The 18,719-nt window shown below is 44.3% G+C and overlaps 2 protein-coding genes across 2 annotated transcripts; one reads left to right on the top strand and one right to left on the bottom strand.

Annotated features, from left to right (window-relative positions):
• Positions 1 to 2,701: 2,701 nt before the first annotated feature.
• On the top strand, positions 2,702 to 4,421 carry LOC6546480. Its single transcript, XM_001971213.3, has one exon. The coding sequence runs from the start codon at positions 2,868 to 2,870 to the stop codon at positions 4,200 to 4,202; it is 1,335 nt and encodes a 444-aa protein (XP_001971249.1). The 5' UTR covers positions 2,702 to 2,867; the 3' UTR covers positions 4,203 to 4,421.
• Positions 4,422 to 17,515: 13,094 nt separating this feature from the next.
• On the bottom strand, positions 17,516 to 18,235 carry LOC6546479. Its single transcript, XM_001971212.3, has one exon. The coding sequence runs from the start codon at positions 18,082 to 18,084 to the stop codon at positions 17,743 to 17,745; it is 342 nt and encodes a 113-aa protein (XP_001971248.1). The 5' UTR covers positions 18,085 to 18,235; the 3' UTR covers positions 17,516 to 17,742.
• Between the last annotated feature and the right edge of the window lie 484 nt (positions 18,236 to 18,719).

Genomic DNA, 18,719 nt, shown 5'->3' with positions numbered 1-18,719 from the left:
GCCTCCGCCACTTGCCCCAAACTCCATCGGATCCAGATCAGATCCCTGGGGCCACTGGCTACGATGATGAGGAATTCGATGCACAGGCCAAAAAGTTTATGATTTCCTACTTTAATAGCTTTCCAAGTGAAATGCTGTTATTTAAATTGGATTTATGCTTGAATATATACTGTAATCAAAACCACAATTGTATTTTAATATATATTATTTTAAAGAAAATTACTTTTAGCGTGCTTCGACCACTTGTTTTTCTTGGTGTACGCTTTCACTAGGACCAATTGTATTGATTTTCGGGCCCGTTCAAATAAATTAGCTGCCATTAATTGGAAATGCGGGCGGGCGATTCACTCAAGCAATGCACAACTTGGACCAAGATTCGACTCGTTGCCAAGGCTTAATTGATTAGCCATGGCTAAGAGTTCTTTTCCCAATCGGGAAGAAACGTCCGCCCCGCCCCACCTCGCCATCACCAAGTTGTCATTGCATTTAATTGCATTGCCAAAATAAGGATTCGGGCAAAAACAATTAAATTTTATCATCGCACCTGGACGAACTTTTCTGCCAGTCGGGCAAAGGCAATCGAGGGACGAACTTGTGCTGCTGTTGATGCCCCGGATAATTGAATTAATTTAAAATTGCCTAGAACAATTCTACTTGCCTGGCTGTCATTAATTTTGTAAAAAGCTAAAGTTCCATTCTGTTTACCAACCATTTAAAATTTTAATTGAATTTATGGCAAACTATTCAGCATTTTGATTTCGCTGCAATTGCAGGTGATGCCATGCGGCGGATTTAGTTCATAATTGGGATAAACAGGATGAGCCCATCACAATGTGTTGTAAATTGGGTGTGGAATTGAAATGTTGGCTTTTTATATATTAGTAATCACTTATCACTTTGTAACTCCTGCTGAATTAAAAGCCTTTTAAAATGTTCAAAGAAATTAAAGGAACGATTCTGCAGCTAAGGGCTAAGCCAACTTTCGAGTGTTAATAGCTCGTACCTTTGAATGTCCAATTAAAGACCGTATTAGGTTGCCATCGTTTGGATGACAAATTTGCATTTTTCTGGAGAAACAAAGGTAACGACGGCAAACACTCCTTCCCACGACATCAATCACTTGGCCACACACAAAAATGCCATGGCACACAGATCGCAATTAATTTACCTAAGCCAGCCAGCCCCAATTTGGCTTGGAGTCAGCCTGTGTTTGTCCTCCTCCTGTTGCAGCTGCCAGATGCATCTGCATCCGAGTCTGTCCCGGCACAGTGTCTCCTCCTGGCAGCATCTACTCTCCGCTCTTAGCCATCCGAACAGAACACTCATGGAATGACGGCTCCATCGGAGCCGTCGGATTCATCGGATCCATTGGCATGCCGTCGTCTGCCGTGTTTGCCTGCATGTCAAATTCTCATTTCATTGAAATCGGCAAATATTGACTAAGAACTTCGATGCAATCAACGCTGCCGGCGACTGTGACAAATGGGCGTGGCATGTCGACATCTCGGAGGCAAATCGATGGAGCCGGCATATTTGCATGGCAACGAAAGTGAAACTAGGCGAGCTGGAAAAGTGAAAAGTGAAAGCCGGAGGGAAAGCTTAAACTAATAAAGCGAGCACAGAATCAACGCTTGAGTGAAAAACCACTTGACCCAAAAGCCATATTTTTCTAATACTTTGTAGGTCAGCTATGAAAGATAATATTGTTTTTGGGCCGCAGAGCTCACCGGGAAGCGTATTACATTAATCATATTATTTCTATGTAATACGCTTCGTAACTCTACCAACTTTACATTGAGTTGCATTTATTAATAATAGTAATATAAAAAAGCTACAAAAAACTGATGAACTCTTAAAAACTCCATCTCATTACGAATCCACTTGGTTATTAAAACATTGCGGCAAATTGCTACGCAACTTTTGGCGTCAATAAACTAAACGCCCAAAACGGGCGAGGCCATTCAGGCGAATCCTGGCGGGTAAGGATAATCAGCACAGCTCAGACATCCTTTGAAGCCAGGTGGGGGGAAGGAGAAACAGAAACACCTGGGAGCGAGTCAAAAAACAATTTCGCCTCATTATCATTTCAACATATTGTATGCCCAAGTGTTTCAAATTGTTCAAAGGGAGTAGGAAAACTCGAAGGACGAGTTGGGCTCCTGATGAAGAAGTTTTCCCTTTTCGTCCTTGCCGATGTTGTTGCTGGATGTCGGATGTTGCGGGCGGGATGTTGGTGGGTGGCAAGTGTAGGTGCCGCCGGAAATCACTATGCTCATAAATGCGCCATGAATAAATTAACTCGCTGAAAAGCAAAAGCCAAGCTAAACTAAAAGCCGAGCAAAAACAAAGGCGGGCAAATGGTAGCTGAGCAGAGCCTTAGATTTCAAACGAATGATAATAATAATTGAGGCAGCGACCCAAGTACTTGCACATTGGTTAGGTAATAACGCTGTACATGTACATTAAACAAGCAAGTGTGTTGTGTATGAGTCGGCACTGAGAAAAAATGTGCTGAAATCGTAGTTTACATAATTTTTGTAAATGCATAATCTGGGAAATCATTCATTTTCCGAAATGTGTAAGGGAAACGTTCTTAAAATGTTAAAAATACCAGAGGGAGACAGTAAGTAAGTGTGACTTAAATCAGTTGCAGTTCCTTGATTCAATTTATTTACTTATTGATTTCCTCCATTGGTTCCAGAGCAACCAAAGCGACAACAGTCTAAGCAACCGCTTAGTTGCTAGACAACATCAAAATTCCAGAAACAAAGTCCGCTCGCAACAGCTTTATCGATATTCCTGGTAGACCCCGGTGACCCTGGAAGTGTGCTCTCGACCCCCGAAAGAAGCAGTCACACCTTGCCAAGATGTCCTTCCACCGGATCAATCCCAGGCAAGCCTCCGTCGCCGCGCGCCAGCGGCAGTCGCGGTCGACCCGAATGACCCGGCACACCATCTTCAATTTGAAGAGGCCCATCACCTTCCAGGTGCGCAAGTCGCTGGTGGAGTACGTGGACATGGAGCTGGCGGACATGGACACCTCGGTGTTCTATCAGCGCATTTTCATCCTGGCCAAGAACTGCCACTTGACGCCAGTGGCGTCTGCAGAGGAGTTGCCCGTCGATGTGGTGGTGGAGCAGGCGGAGCCTGAACCAGCTGAAGCGGAGCCCACACAGTTCATGGAGAATGTGCTCTTGGATGACACGGAATCGCACATGGCCACGATGGCGGATCCAGCGCCCATTCCTGCGCCGGATGAACCTGTGACGGAAACTGGAGAAGTGGTCACCCATCTGTTCCGTTTCAGTGAAGGTGATATAGAAGAACAGTTTGTCGAAGAGGAGGAACTGGAAATAGACACCCAAGCACCCGATCAGCCCAAGGATTTCTTTGCTGTCTTCAGCGCGCGCCTGCAGGAGCTGCATAAGCAGTGCTTGGCTCTGGCCATCACGCCGGATCCCATGTGCGGATTGTACCTCCACATGGGCGAATACAGCATGCTGATGCTGGAGTCCTCCGAGGACATGATCGGATGCTTTACACGGGCTCTGGCCGACTGTTGTGAGAACTTCTGGTTGATGAACCGCGTCTTCCAGATCGAGGATCACGTGCAGGAGCTCTATACAAAGGAGCTCATGTATCGCCGCATCCCTTCCGTCTTTTTGAACGAGAAGTTCCCCACCTCCACGCCCACCGATGAGTATCTCATGGGAAAGCAGCACTTGATCATCAAGGACAAGCTGCTGACTATCTGCCGGCTGCTCTCGGATGGTCAGCAGGTGGATGTGGATGCATCCTCCACGCGAGGAAGCGATTTCGACGAGGACTTGCTCAAGTCCAAGTCCAAGAGCTCAATCCTCAGCGACCACTTGCCGGTGGAGGTGTTCCGAAAGCATCTGCCCGAGATCCAGCGCATCGAACTGGTTTTGGCCTCCACGCGATTCTACTACGAGTTGCGAGAGTTCACCGGGCTCTACGGTCGGGTGCCCTTCGCTCCCGACGAGGACGGGCTCTTCTGGCCCATCCAGAGCAACTACACCCCTCCGAACATCTTCCGGCGCACTCCGTACGACATAAATCTCACATTTGGGGAATACGCCGCAGAGGCTGGCAAAAGAAAAACCCGTGGCAGCCAGGTCGGGAGTGTCGGTGGCGAGGAGGAGGCTCCAGAGAACCAAGAGACCCCGCCGAAGACAGAATAAGTGGTTTGGTATTTCAGTTGTACTTGGCTCTAGTGTTTTATCTATTCGATTTAGTGAGCTGTCAGAAAACGAACGAAAATAATAATTAACTGAGACAGCTGAGAGTACTTCCAGTTCTAAAGAAGAATTTATGTATAAACATAATCCGATCCTGAAGAATTCGTGTCTTCACCTACAGTGAACTTTTTGTAAATAAGTAATATATATTTATTGATTGTGTGATTTTGTGTTGAATATTTTCAGAAGCCCTGTTTTCTCAGTGTTCAGCCATCGCCGTCGTCATCAAGGAGCGGCAGTTGTCGCTGTTATCTCTGAACCGCGCGTTCGGTTACAATGTTTTCGGCATTGTGCACATGACTGCATCTCATCTGAGGGCAGGTGGATGGAGCTGGTGGCTGCTGGTTACATGGATAGGTGAGGGGTTTTTGGCTGGTGTGTGGTTTTAGCCCAATCGGGACTGTCTTGTTTTGGCTTGCCACTTGAATAGCTCGACTTTGTTAACATAAACATAAATTCGCGGCGTGAGTGCGCACATGTGTGGGCTGGCTGGCGAATGGCTGAGTGGGGCGCCTTTTAACATAAACCGCATCAGACGCCAGCTGTCAGTTGTAATACTGCTGGAGCTCCGAGCTTGCAGCTGTCAAAAGCCGCTGCTGCCATTTGAAGTCACTTGACAGTAGGCCAAAAGAACACGGCAGCTTATGGGGGATTGTGTGGGCTAAGGGTTGCCCAAATGTGATGGGGTTAAGCAGAGGTTTGCTCGAGAAAGTTCCCTAATAGAGTTGAATATTTACTCACGATTAATCATTCGTTGGGGGAAGGCAAAGGCGTTGAATCGTTAGTTTGTTTAACAAATCGAAAACATGTTGTAATCCATGGGTTCGGGTGATTTTGTTCAAATAAAAGGGTATACTGGATTCGCTGGAATTATACTTGAATTTTAAACTTGTCTTGCACTCTTTGCAAAGCCTGAGCATTTAAATTGAATTACCCCTCGGGGCTTAAAAATGACGGCAGCCGCGAGAACACGTTTAGAAATGGTGCTGAAAAAGTTAATTAAACTTTGGGCGACCCCTCCTGCTGTTGCTTTTCACCTTTTCACCTCTGCTCCTGAACCTTCTGCACGCTGCATGCTGCATGCTGCATGATCCTGCTGTTTGGCAACGGTGGACATGCAATGACAAGGACACAATTCAATCAAGCGCCGCAGGAGCTGCAGCTCCTAGTGCGGCAACAACTGCCGAACGGACAGCGAGTGTCGCCGCATAAACAAGGACATTGCACTCCTGGGTGGCACTCCTGGCCATCGGCCTGCAGGTGGGGGTTCCCTCGAGAGCGAGGAAGAGCCAAACATTTGCCGCTGCAGTTTTCATAAACTGGCAGACAGCGCAGCAGCTGAAAGGGGAAAAACCACATCAAGGTTGGCCGAGACAATGGCGATAAGCCGACGGTGCTGCAGTGGCTGCTGCACTCCATGTTTTCGATTCCGGACTTTTACTCTTTCTACGGATTTTGGACTACGGACTCCTGCCTCCTGACTCCTGACTCCGGCATGAGAATGTTACGGCTACGTGTGGCCCACAACTTGAGGCGCAAACTCATAAATTACAGAGGCGGGTGAGAGGGCCAAAAAGAGGCGGCTAAAATGACTTTTGGCTGCTGTACTGCTCTGTTCTGTTCTGTTCTGGCTGCTGCTGCTGCTGCTGTTTTTGGCCCATCAAAAGTGAAACTGTTTGCTGCAGTCGCTAAGGGGGCGTTAGGGCGTGGCCTTAGCCTCCGTTTTACTCGGTCTGGGGCGCCAGGACCAGGCATAATTTAAGCCAAACTCAATTTTCTTATACTCTCGCCATGGAGCGCTATAAAATAAAGGTATTCCGAAATCTTGAAACTATCTGAGAAGATAAACAGAAAATACACAAAAAATGTTAAGTGCTAATATTTCCTTCTGGGTATACTGCATATTTCAATATGCATTTATAAAATATGCAATTCAGCCATTCATTTTTAACTACCTTTTCGTGGAGTGTTCAATTGAATATTATTATAAAGGCAATTTAAATGACAACAAATAAACTTTTTGCTAACTGACAGTGCAATATAATTTCGGTTTTCTGAACTTTTGCACTTTTCGTTTGCTTATAACACTTTAAAAGCAGACAAAAGCGGCTGGGAAATAGAGAGTGCAAACTAACTAAAATATATATTATGTGTTGTGTATACAAAAAGGAAAACAATTTTGCGGCGCGATAAACGAATTTCCCAGCTTTTGTTTTTGCCAGCTGCCCCTGCCAGCTGCTCCTCCTTCCTCTTTGGCACGAAAAGCATTTTTGGCAGCAAAAGGCGATTCAAGGATAACATGGCAACGTTTCGCAGATTTGCAGGCAACAACTGAGAGGCTGGCCTAAAACGGCGGGGCAGTCTCCCCGACACGGGTCCGGATTGCATTTCCCGGACAACGTTTGCCAACTAACTGCCAGCGAAAGGAACGACTCAAAGGAGGAGGACTTGTCCCGGGATAAGATCTGATTCGAAGGGAAGCTGCAATTAGTCAAATGAGCAGGACGTGGCCCATATTTCATTTGGATAAGACAACTTTTGACTTACGGCTGCCCAGTCGACAAACTTTTCCACAATTTATGCCTGCCAACTTATTGACTTTTGCCTGAAGAAATTGCGTGGGCCGCTGTGGGCCACATTCATCATACGCCTAGTGGTGCAGGCTTTAAATCAAATTGAATGCCTAGAGTTTAATTCCCAAAACAATCACAAACTTTTGCCATAAATGGGAGGCTACGCATGTCCTTAAACCACAAAACGACTGCGGAAAATATGAAAGAAATTAAAAATAATAGCGCACATAAAACCACAAGCTGCCTGGGGAGGCTCGGAAATTAAGCGTAAAAAAATCAGTGAAAATGCCTGGAAAATAGAGCAAAGCCCAAGCTGGAGGACTGGATGTTTGGCTGACTGGTTGACAGTCCTGTCTGGCCTTGGAAATCCAACCATTCAGGCGCGCTTAATTTCGAACATTAAGTAGATCTCATTTCGAGGCTGCTTACATGCGTGTGTGCGTTTGCCTAAAAAGCACTGAAAGAAATACATTCCTTATGCTATATATGTAGGTATACTTATAAGCTTCAGAAATGCTGGCTTTGGGAAACATTTGCACTTGAAACACAATATCCATTTCGAAACTTCAATTTGATGGCCTTTAAGTGTGAGCGTTTCATTTTTTGCAGTGCACGTATGCATATTTGTCTGTTTGCGCTTTTGTTTATCTTGAATTCGCCTGTCGCCTTTTTATTTTTTACACTTTGCCCCACATATTTATTATCATGTCGGTTTCGGTTTGCGTTTCCATTTCCGCTGCTTTCCCGCTCTAATGAAAACCTCCGACTGTCCCTTTTTTGGGGCTGGCATGGCAAATGTTTATTATGTGATTATGCTCGAGTTTAGCGCCCGTAGCGCCGAGGTCTGTCCCAGGAATTCCTGTCCTGTCCCGGGCCTTTCCTTTCTCCATTTCCCGCCTGCTCCCTGCTGACTGCTGACCGGCGGCAGGATTTGGCCTTTTGCCTGAATTTGTTTGTTGTTACTGTTAGGACTTCCATTTTCCTTCCTATTTTTTGTTGCTTTAAAGCTGTTGTCATTCCTTATGGCTGGGTGTCTTTGGAGCAAGACCGTGCGTTGTCGTTTTAAATTACATAGTTACAAGTGTTTTGGTTACTGTTTCTGCCATCTCTGGCAGACCTCGTCTCAGCAGAAAGACCGAAACGATGATTTATAGAAAGCTGCGGCTAAGCCTGCTCGTAAGGTCAAAGTTCAGGCAGTAGATCAGGTTCTAAGCATTATAATTGGAAGGCCAGGACACCCCAGGGGTCACTCATTAGGCCAGCAGCTACTGGAATTCTCTGAAAAAGGCTACTGAAATTCCATAAACAATGCTCGTCAGGATAAATACTGTCCGCCACTTAAGTTAAGTAAAGTTGCGCCACGAGCATTTCATAAATATTTTTAGCTCGCTTCAAGTGCTGGATTTAATTATATACGAGCATATCTGCCCAAGAAAGAGCTGGGCAAACACATCGCAGCGAAACATTTGTCAAAGTAAACATCTAGAGCGATCCCATTAAAAAGCATTTCCAGTTAGGGCGCCCAGCGGGTGCGGAAAATGGGAAATGTAAGCGGAAAATTGGGGGAAACTCGGTGGCATTGTGCGAGCAGTCAAGCAGTGTTTTCGGTACGCAGTAATTAACTGGTCTGTCACATAAGTCGCATTAACACAATGTTATAAATGTTCTTGCAGCTGCTTCTTCTAGTGCCGAACATTGCATGTCAGCCACATTAAGTATACGCCACATGCGGCGCATTTACATAGATTTGCAGTGTTCGTGGCATACGAAATGGCAGGCAGCTTATTAATTTCTCTTCCACATCAAGAGGATGGGTGTGCGTGTGGAAAGTTTTTGTTTCTGCAAAGTTTCTTCTTCAACTTGGGCAATCTCTTCCATGCAAATTAATTAAAGCCGGGTCCTGTTAAAGGTTCATTCGGTTTTGGTTCAGTTAATTAAATTGCAATGTGAGCGGCCATGAATTGAGTTAATTTGCGCAAATCCAATGCACAATCAAAAGCCGCAAATTATCTTCAATATTTTCCTGCTGGCCGTGTGCAATTTTTCCAGCGTAAATTGACCGGATAAAACTGCAAAAATAAAAAACGAGGAAAATAACTCCGGCTGCCTTTTGATTTAATTTTGTGGCCGTTGGTCGTGACAAACTTTATGGAAAAACGAAACCCAACTGTCGGAGCAGAGCAACATTAAGTTTAAATTAATGATTGCAGTTTGCGTTTGAAATGGCTCATTTGAAGGTGTCGTTTGACTTTATCTCATTGTAAAACTGATGGGTCTGGCACAATTATTATTATATTTCCATAACTTGAGTGCCTCTGCTGTTAGCTTGCGTAAGTTTTTAATTTCAAAGGGAAAATCAGTACGTGTATAACCTTAAATATCTTTGGCTGATTATCAATAACATGTTCACACAGTTGGTTAAATAAAACCGAAACACGCACACAATTATCGCCTCAAATTATTGATTATCAAGCGCATTTCAAATGCCATTTAAGTGACACGCCCCCTCACACCGCCTCTCCATTCTAGTTTTTCTCGTATTGTTTTCCTTTTGTATTGTGTGACCTCTGTGTTTGGCAATTTTTTGCTCTGCTGCTTTGCATAAAAAGTGGCAATCCCTGTGTCTGTGTGCGTATTTCCCCTTTCCCCGATTATTTTCCGTTCCCCTATTTCGCCCCACTTTTTGCACACTTGTTTAGAATGCAGAGCGCCATTTGCGGCTGCTAATGAAGTAATTTCCAGGCATATCACGCATAATCCAGGGCACGTGAGCTACTTACAATGTAATTCGTTGTCTATTTGTCTGATATTGAAAAACGTTCCTCACGACACGGCTCATGGCGAAAGGGGGCTAAGCCACGCCCTCTAAACGCCCCCTGAATCAGCCCACTTCTAATCAGAACTGTTGACAATAGGTAAAAGCCGCAACAAGAAACAACTGCCCAACTGTCTTGAAGCTAATAGCCTAACAAGGACAAATCACATAAAAATATATGGAAATATAGTATATAAATCTATATAAAATACAACTGTTGTTCAGCTTACTAAGATGTTCTCACTTTTGGCTAGGAAATAGCCAAGCGCTCAACTCCATTGCTAATGCCACGGAATGCTGCATACTCTCAGGCGCACAGCCAGGGTCGACTGTTTGGACTGTTCAAGTGCAATTCATTGTGATTATTACGTGCCATGGCATTGAAAACGCTTACTTGCACACACCGATGCTGTGGATGGCAGTGCGGATGGCAACGATTCGATCTCTGGCCCCCAAATGTGGCCCGAAATGGGCGGGAGTGGTGTTATTAATTGCTTACAGCATATTTCAATATGCGATGTAAGCCGGGCCACACAGCTTGACCATCAGAGCCAAACAGCTTAATAACTTAATGCTCGGAAAAGTTTCACACCCGGCGTAATGAATGGGGCCAACGGGGAAAGTTGGGGAAACGGACAGTGGATGCCGAGCTGTGAACCAATACGCACAATAAGTAACGATTACAATCTCAATTACTTCGACCTTCTGCGGCTGCCACGCCCCCGTTTCGTTGGGGAAAATTAACTAGAATGGTCCATCGCCCGGATCAATGAGCAAACCCCACTAATCTCTGGGGTCGAACTCACTCTAATTATACGCAACATAAAACTCACTTCCCAACAGAACTTGCTTCCGCCTCGAGTTCAATATTTATTGACTTGACTTGTCTGGGGACTCAGCGATTGCCTTAGGTTCTGTTGGTTTTTGCAATTAAAACTTGGTTCCACCATTGCCCGGGTGCCAATAAAATAAGATAATAAAGTTATATACATTGATAGGTCACTGGTTCTGGTTTAAGAATACCTAACAGTCTCGTTTGAATCAATTATTTTCCCTTCTCTGTAGTAAAAAAAAATCTTGAAAAAATAGGTTTTTACCTATGACCGCATAATTGATCCATGCATATTTGAATAAATATGTAAAGACACTTAAAGGCAATTAAAAAGGTGTGGAGCTTGCTCAAGAAACGAGGCAAATTTAAGACACTTTATGGCAATTTGATGTGGTATAATTGATGTGGCAAATGAGAAAGGCATTTCAATGAAATGCTGCCACGAATGCAGTTGTCTTTGATTTGCATTTGGAGAGTAGAGATTGATGGAATGAATATGGATGTAGCAGGATCATTCAAATTCTTGTCAAAACTGGCATAACTCGGTACCATTTTACATGCGCCAATCTTAATGCTCATTCGCCGCAAATGCCACGTTAGCTCTTTAGTCTTCAGTCGGCGAAAGCCCTTCTTTCCGCCCCCAGTTATTCGTGTCCTTTTTTATAAGCTGCACTACTGCAGCGCAAAAAATGCAGAGGGTTAAGGCTATCTTTCCGCTGTCTGCTGAAGCGTACCACATGGCGTACACGCAATTTATGACACGGACAGACCCTGGGAACTATGTGTTTATTGGGTCCTGCAGGAGGCGGGGAGGACTGGACCGGAACATAAAAGTTGTGCGATAATAACGAGAGCTAATGCCGCACTCAGAACGCTTTCCTCTGCACTTGGAACTATTTCTAGCAACCAAATGTGGGAATGTATCTATACAACTAGTACTAAGTATGTCTTACCACTATGCAATGGTGGCGTTCAGCAGAAATACAAATGCGAATATTATTGATTAAATATAGTTAATGATCAGATATATACCCAGCAAGAATAACACTTTTTGCCAAGTGTGGCCTCATAAACTTGGCCTGCATAATCTGTTCCTGCATATTGCTGGTATTTTCGCAAGCAACTTAATTTCTTTGCAGGCAAGCTGACTAAAATGTTCCACATAAAGCACTGCAGTCCTTAAATTTTCCTGGCTTTTCCCGACTCCGGCAGCCAAGTTGTCAACAATGTTCTGGGGGTATCTCAACTTTGTTGTGCGGGTTAATCATATGCAGAGGAGCAACAAAGATGGGGCCCACATGCGTCACTCCCAGATTGTCCGAGCGTGCGCTGAAAAAGTGCATTCAATCTTCGTCCATGTGGCTTTCGGGGTCTCGAATGTGCCACAGATTGTTTGGGGAGTGGGGACTGGGGGAAATTGTGCCCGGAAAATATTTGCAATGTGTGTCGGGCATTTGTCGTTCATTTTGATTGCGCATTGTGTGTGCAGGAGCTTTGTTTTGAATTTTTATTCGACATTTAATGGAATTGCTGGCATGTTCCGGCGCTGCTTTATGCGATTTATTGCTTGCCATTTCTGAGGCCATCAGAAGTGCAACAGTTGCGGCACTCGACTGGTGATTCTGTGATTTCCCGATCGGAATGCAACCTCCGCCTTGAACTTGCGAAGGGCAACGGCGTGAAAGGGAAATCGCATTAAAACGCATTTTTAATTAAAATGAAAGCAAAGTTGGTGGCTTAAGGGAGACGCGTCTGCGGTTTACGTTGCTCCAGAGCAATGAAGATTTAAGCTGGCCGCAGAAAATTAATTAAAATTATATAAACATTCCCAGGGACAGTCGGGCATAAAGAGGAATAAACATGGCCATCCAGCCTGCCGGCTGCTGATGATGATGCCGATGATGAAGGCGATGTGGATGCGGATACGGATGGGGATGCAGATGGGGATGCCAGTGCGGATGGATGCTGGTGACGACTGCGGGCAATATCAGCAAATAATTCGCATGCATTCCGTCCGAAACTCACGCTGTTTGAATTGCGCAAATCGGATTTGTACGTGCCTACAAGCTGGAGGGATTGGATGGGCACGGATGTGGGTCTGGGCTTGGGTCTGGGTAAGCTGGACAAATGTTTGGCCAAGCGGTTCGCCTCGGTGTGTGCTCATATGTGCGGTTCTTTGAGCCAACATTTGATCCCCCACCCCTACCCGTGCCCCTGGCCGCTGACCCCTGACCCTGCATCTTCACATTTGCCTTTGGCTCCACACAGTCGCACACACACACACACAGTTCGCCTTTATTTACTTGCATTTTTTGTGTTTGATTTCGAATTTAGCGCGCACAATTTCCCTCTCTACCAGCTTTTCATGTTGCATACTTGGCTGCTGTACACTCTGAATAAAACGGACACCATTTTATATGCGGCAATAGGTGTTTAATTTAAAACACTTTAAGCCCTATTTAGACCCTCTAAAAGAAAGATTGTGTTTGTTTAAAATAAATTTAACAAAATGATGGAATAAATTAAGTGTTGTGCTAGTGTATCTTGAGTACGTGTGCCAAAGTGAGTGATGCACTGGGCTTGCCAAACGGTTTGGCCGCCTGGCTGACTGCCACTCTGACCCATTTGGCAGCAGGAGCCAGCCAAGTCAGCGCAGTCACAACGAATCCTCACGGCAGTCCTGCTCGCAGTCGTCCTTCCATTTGCATGCAGCAGAACGAGGCGAGTCGTAACGAGTTGAAAGTTACGACTTTCCACGCGGACATGACAGTGCCAGCCGAAAGCTGGCACCACAATGCTCACACAGTGCCAGCCAGTAAGTGCTGTTTGCATACTGTCGTTACGCACTATAACCGACGGTTATATGTGATCGCATTATCGGCAGCGCAATTTATAGGCCTTCGATACTTTATTGAGTGGCTTGTAATAAACATTTCTGGTTTGGCCTCCGACCACCAGCGACCACACGGCGTATGCGCAATGTCCATGTATGGGCTTATGGTGGCAGGATTTTGGCGCCGCTCCGACGACAAGTGAGTGGAGTAAGCCGAAGGGCCACATAAATTTGCTGAAGAGTCGGGGAACACATTTTAAAATACTCCTTGGTATTAGTGTCACTTAATTGATTTTTAATATTTAATTCGTAAGGCATGCCATGTGTCTTTTGGCTCTTGCTGAAGCGCAATATCGACTGACTGCTGTTCATTTGAGGTTTATTTAATTTAATTACTTTATTTATGAGCGCAAACCATTGTGGCTTGGTTTTTATGTGTGTCTTTTTGTGGCCACACATATATCGGCTCGGGAAGCCGCTTAAAATATGAACAGCCGTGTTCAAAATACTAGGGGATCTTTTAAGCCCCCCCATTTAAAATGATTGATACAAGAAGAATAAATACCATTTAGGATATTTATTGTATTTAATTGATGAACAAATATTAATTTTTGAATACTAATTCAAACATTTTATTGCTTTGAAAGCGACTGTAGACCCACATGCATTTCAGACCGATTTAAATATATATTTTTATTGTATTTACTGGCGCTGGTAATTTCATCGAATTTTAATTTACTTGCCTCTGTTGCATATTGTTTTGCTCCATTTTGGTTGATTTAAAATCGAATATTTATTTATTATGCCGTGGCTACCGGTTTTTATTTCGCTCGCCTCGTTTGGCAATTTGATTAAAGTTTATTCCGCAATTTTTTGTTTGCATTTGTCCATTTGCAGTTGGCATTTCATTTGGATTTTGGTGCTCTTAAAATGCAACGCGAATTTTGTGGCAGTCGCCGCTTCATTAGCGCCGCTTAATTGCCTCATTCAGAGCTGAACGGTTTTGAAATGGGTTTCTTTGTTTTTCCGCAGCCGCCTCAAGCAATTTTCAAGTGGGGAAGGAAGGAAGTACGGCAATTTGCTGTCATTTTGCAAATCATTTACATGACTTCCCCATCCGCTGTTTGGTTTGCTAATTATCCTTGCAATGTGAGTGCAGGAATTCGGTGGAATTTCCACAGTCGCTTTTACTATTGTTTGGCCATCGGAAAATGTGCAATCCCAGCGTGTATGGCATCAATTAAAGACTCAATAAAATTCAATCGAACGCGCTGTTTTTCCCTCGATTGAACCACTAATTGAGCGTCCATAAAAGTCGATGCGGCTTAACTAGTATTGAGCCAGTTGCTGCCAAACTATTGGCAGATTGCTAAATTGGCAATTTGTTGGGAAAGTCAGCGGAAAAACTGTCAACAGTTGAATGGTTGTATTTTTCAACGAAAGTGAGTGGGGTTTGAGCCAGGGTGCTTGCTATTCGCCGACATCTTTCAATATATTTAAAACAAGCTTCTGTTTTACATTTTTTTAATCTAGAAAAAACACCACTTAAAGTCATGTGAAATAATAAGGGAAACCGCGAAAACTGTGGCTAACAAAATGACAGTAGAGTCCCCAATTTTCGGTACGAGTATCATTGCGCGGAGCAAAATGCTTGGGCAATTAATACAAATGACGCTGATGAGCGAGATGATGGTGTAGTCGCCCAAGGAGCTTGCAAGGATGCGGAGGCATCCGCAGTGGCAGATGCCGAGGAGCAGCTAAAAGCCAGTCCAAAACGAAATGAGCAAGGCTCGATGAGTAGGAAGGAATGGAGTAGAGCGAAAGGAGGAGCAGCTGCAATCTCAACTTCACATGCATGAAAAATGCAGCTCATCTTCTTAATGCGCGCGACGTGCCAGTGGAGCAGTTGGGCGAAAGGACGGGGTCGCGGATGGAGATGGAGATGGAGGGCAGGAAACGAGGGGATTCCAGCAATGAAAGCTGCTTACTCACTCTCATCCCAATCCCCCTTTTACCCCACGCCTCTGACTTGTTTGTTTGGCTGGATTTTGCTATAGCTGTTGCTGAACATGCTCTTTTGGCTGCCTTGGCAAATTACCGTCAATGGATATTGTACACTTCAAAAATGGGAAGTAAGGAATTTTTAATATTTGAAAAAAACAGATCTGTATTCATTCCTGCTTATTTGGGTTTAACCTAAGGATTAGGTACTTCAAAGTGGTAATACAAACATCGTGGATGCATAAGTACACAGCTATTCTTTTAAATATATGAATGAATATGAAAAGGTATATTTTCTAATGGTGCTCAGCAGCTATGGTTGTGTTGGTGAGCCAAAGAGTTTTGGTGCGAGTGTATGTGGATTAACGCTTTATAAATTGTTAATTATAATGAGTCCAGCAGCGCACAAAACTACGGGAGTAACAATGGCGACATGATTTACATCAGAGCTTAACGTTTTATGCGGGCACAGCCACAGATAGAAATAACTGGAGCACGTAGCGGCCAAAGGGGTGAGGAAAGTGTCCAGCGACGTCGATGGGTTAGGTGGGTTATCCTCCCGGAGCCACCTCATTATGGCCAGGAAGCCTGTGGGCGCTTATCCGACTGACATTTCATTTTTACACATCAACAGCTGCCGAGGAGCGCACGTTCCACACGGCGTGTGGGCGACACCACATGGCGTATGGATAATGCCCAGAGCCACATAGTTATGGAATTAGAATTACAGCAATAACAATCACGACTATAATGTCGTGTGGCTGGTGGGTGGTGGGTGAATGTGGATGTGGATGTGGATGGATGCTTTATTTGGCGGGATAATTTATATGCAGCTCGAGCGCTGATGATGCAGCTTACAACTTAAAAATTTTCCTTCATTTATAATGCAATGCAGAGAATGTTGCACGCTCACACATTGTCTCTGCTTCTACAAGCAGCTTAGCAGCGACAGAGACGGCTACAAGTGGAAGAGAGAGAGAGGGCGATAATCGGGAGAAAGAGACAGGCACACACACGCATTACAGACACGTGCTTAGCCAGATGATGATGATAGATTTGCTAACAATTGCTGCGCTCGAGCCGAGTCCTGCCATCTCCGTCGTCCTTATCTTGGCCAATGCCGAACAATGGAAGTGGGCCACCGTTAGTGGCGACCTGGAAATGCCCTGACAAAGGGGGGATTAGAAACCCTACACAAGTTTTAGGGATTTGGGTAATGCTGAGCTATATTATTACCGTAGAGTGACAGAACACTTAGCGAACTTTAACGGCCAATAAATTGAAAATTTAACCAAACCTGGTTGCACTATTAACGAATAACCCTATTAACATACGCTTAATGCCAATCAACTTAATAAATGGCGTCAATAATAAATGCGAGTGCTACAGCGTGCATTATAATATTTAATTAAGCTTAATAACGAACATGAATTATCAACAACTAATTTTTGGTTAAGTGTGCTTATTATTTAAATGCACCACCACATTAAATTAATTCAATAATCTAGGCCACATTAATCCATATACCTTACTTACGCCCCTTTTGGCAAGAGTATTTGCAAATGACTTCAGCATATTGCCAGACATTGTTGTTGCCGCTGCCACTCAGGCCCATCTTCCAGCTCCATCTCGAGTTCCATCTCCAGCTCCAGCCATTCCCAACCCCCATCCTGACCTGCTACATGGGCGTTCTGCTACTTTGTGATAAATTTGGCGCCATTTAATGTTGCTGCAACACCCACGCGATCAGCGAGGCCGCCTCCTCCGCAGGATATATTTTTTCAAGTGGCATGAAATCCGTTTCAATTTCTCTAGCAATCTGCCTTTAAGTAAAAAACTAAGTAAGCAGAAAAGTTTGCAGCTCGCCTACAATGGTCACATCAATCAAAATTGCCTACAAGGAAAATATTTTATTAACTCCTAAAAGAAAGTGTTGTGCGTCTGTTCTGCATTCAAATTTTAAAAATTTTTGTTTTCAATTTTTTTGTAATTATACCCGTTACTCGTAGAGTAAAAGGCCCAAAACTGTCACGCCTTATATATCTTGTAAATTTCTATAGATTTGCAAAATTTTTTTTTGCCGTTTCATAATTTTTTCCCAAATTTCTACCAAATTCCAGAAAATCTTGAAATTTCTCGTTTGCACTTCCACTAGCAGTAACTGGTATCTGACGGATATAGTCGGGGAACTCGACTATAGCATTTTATCTTGTTTTGAATTTTTTATTATGGCCAATAATGCGCTTTGATGATTGTACAAATAAGTGATTGTTGCATGCATGTAGATATTATATTATTTAGACTATTGAAGAAGACTTGGATGTAATGGGATGTTTGGGAGTTGGGTTTGATTTTGTTGCTGGCTCAATTGGCACATTGTCATTGACATTATGGGATGTCAGTGGTTTCTTTTGGCCCCGAAGACCCAACTAATTGGGATTCAGCTTGACTTCAGCAGTGGCCGCATTGAGGCGCGATTTGGTGGGTAGGTTGCGCTCCTTCTTCTCCACAAAGATCTGGTAGTGACCCTCGCCGTAGCCAAAGCCGTGCATGCTCTGGTGCATGGCAGCTGGGATGATGGTGAAGCCGCCGCGGCGCTTCTGGAGGATCTCCTTTTCCGGCAACTTGACCTCCTCCTCCTCTTCAGCCGGATGAGCGGTGCGGTTCTCGATGATGCAGAAGAGCTGCAGGCACTTGCGCATCACGTAGATCATCAGCAGGATGATCAAGTTGGTGGCAAACAGATGTTTGCGCGGCGCGAGGAATAACATCCTTGGCACTTGGCACTGGGTCGAACTATCACAGACTCAAAAACTCGCGCTCTCAACGGACGACGATTCGGGGCTGACTATCGCTGTGGAAGGACATCGACGGAATGAAGGATTCCCAGCCAAATGGCACTATATATTCCCAGAGAACCAAACTACCTAAGTACCTTATGTTGAATAGCTAGGTAGACCAGTAGGTACCGCTGGTTTTCCATGGGTTAGGACTGTACCTTATGGAACTACCAGGTAATGGGTACACAGTATTTAGTCCTTCAGATTAGGTAATCAGCCAGAACGACAGCGACCAAATGTGTTTATGATTTTGCGGAAAATATATCCATTCGGTATGGACCTTATCGACAGGCAACAGACGGAACATCAGTAGAAGTAAGTGCATCAGTGGCCCTAAATACAGCATTAACTTTCCTTCCACGGAACAGCAAGTCTGAGCAAGATGTTCACAAAGGTTCTGTAAGGCACAGCGAGAAATTTGAAGCAAATTGAAGTCCATATTTTCAGAACTATATTCTTAATAGTATGTATAGTATCTTATACTTCAAATAAACGTTTGCAAATTTTTCTATAGTATATTCATTCTTATTGCATGTCAATAAGTTAACATTATGTTTATATCCCAG

Source organism: Drosophila erecta, unplaced genomic scaffold (assembly GCF_003286155.1).
Source record: "Drosophila erecta strain 14021-0224.00,06,07 unplaced genomic scaffold, DereRS2 tig00000021-arrow-pilon, whole genome shotgun sequence".
NCBI classification, from domain to species: domain Eukaryota; kingdom Metazoa; phylum Arthropoda; class Insecta; order Diptera; family Drosophilidae; genus Drosophila; species Drosophila erecta.
The sequence above is the reverse complement of the archived record's forward strand: the minus strand, read 5'-3'. Positions and strand labels throughout refer to the sequence as shown.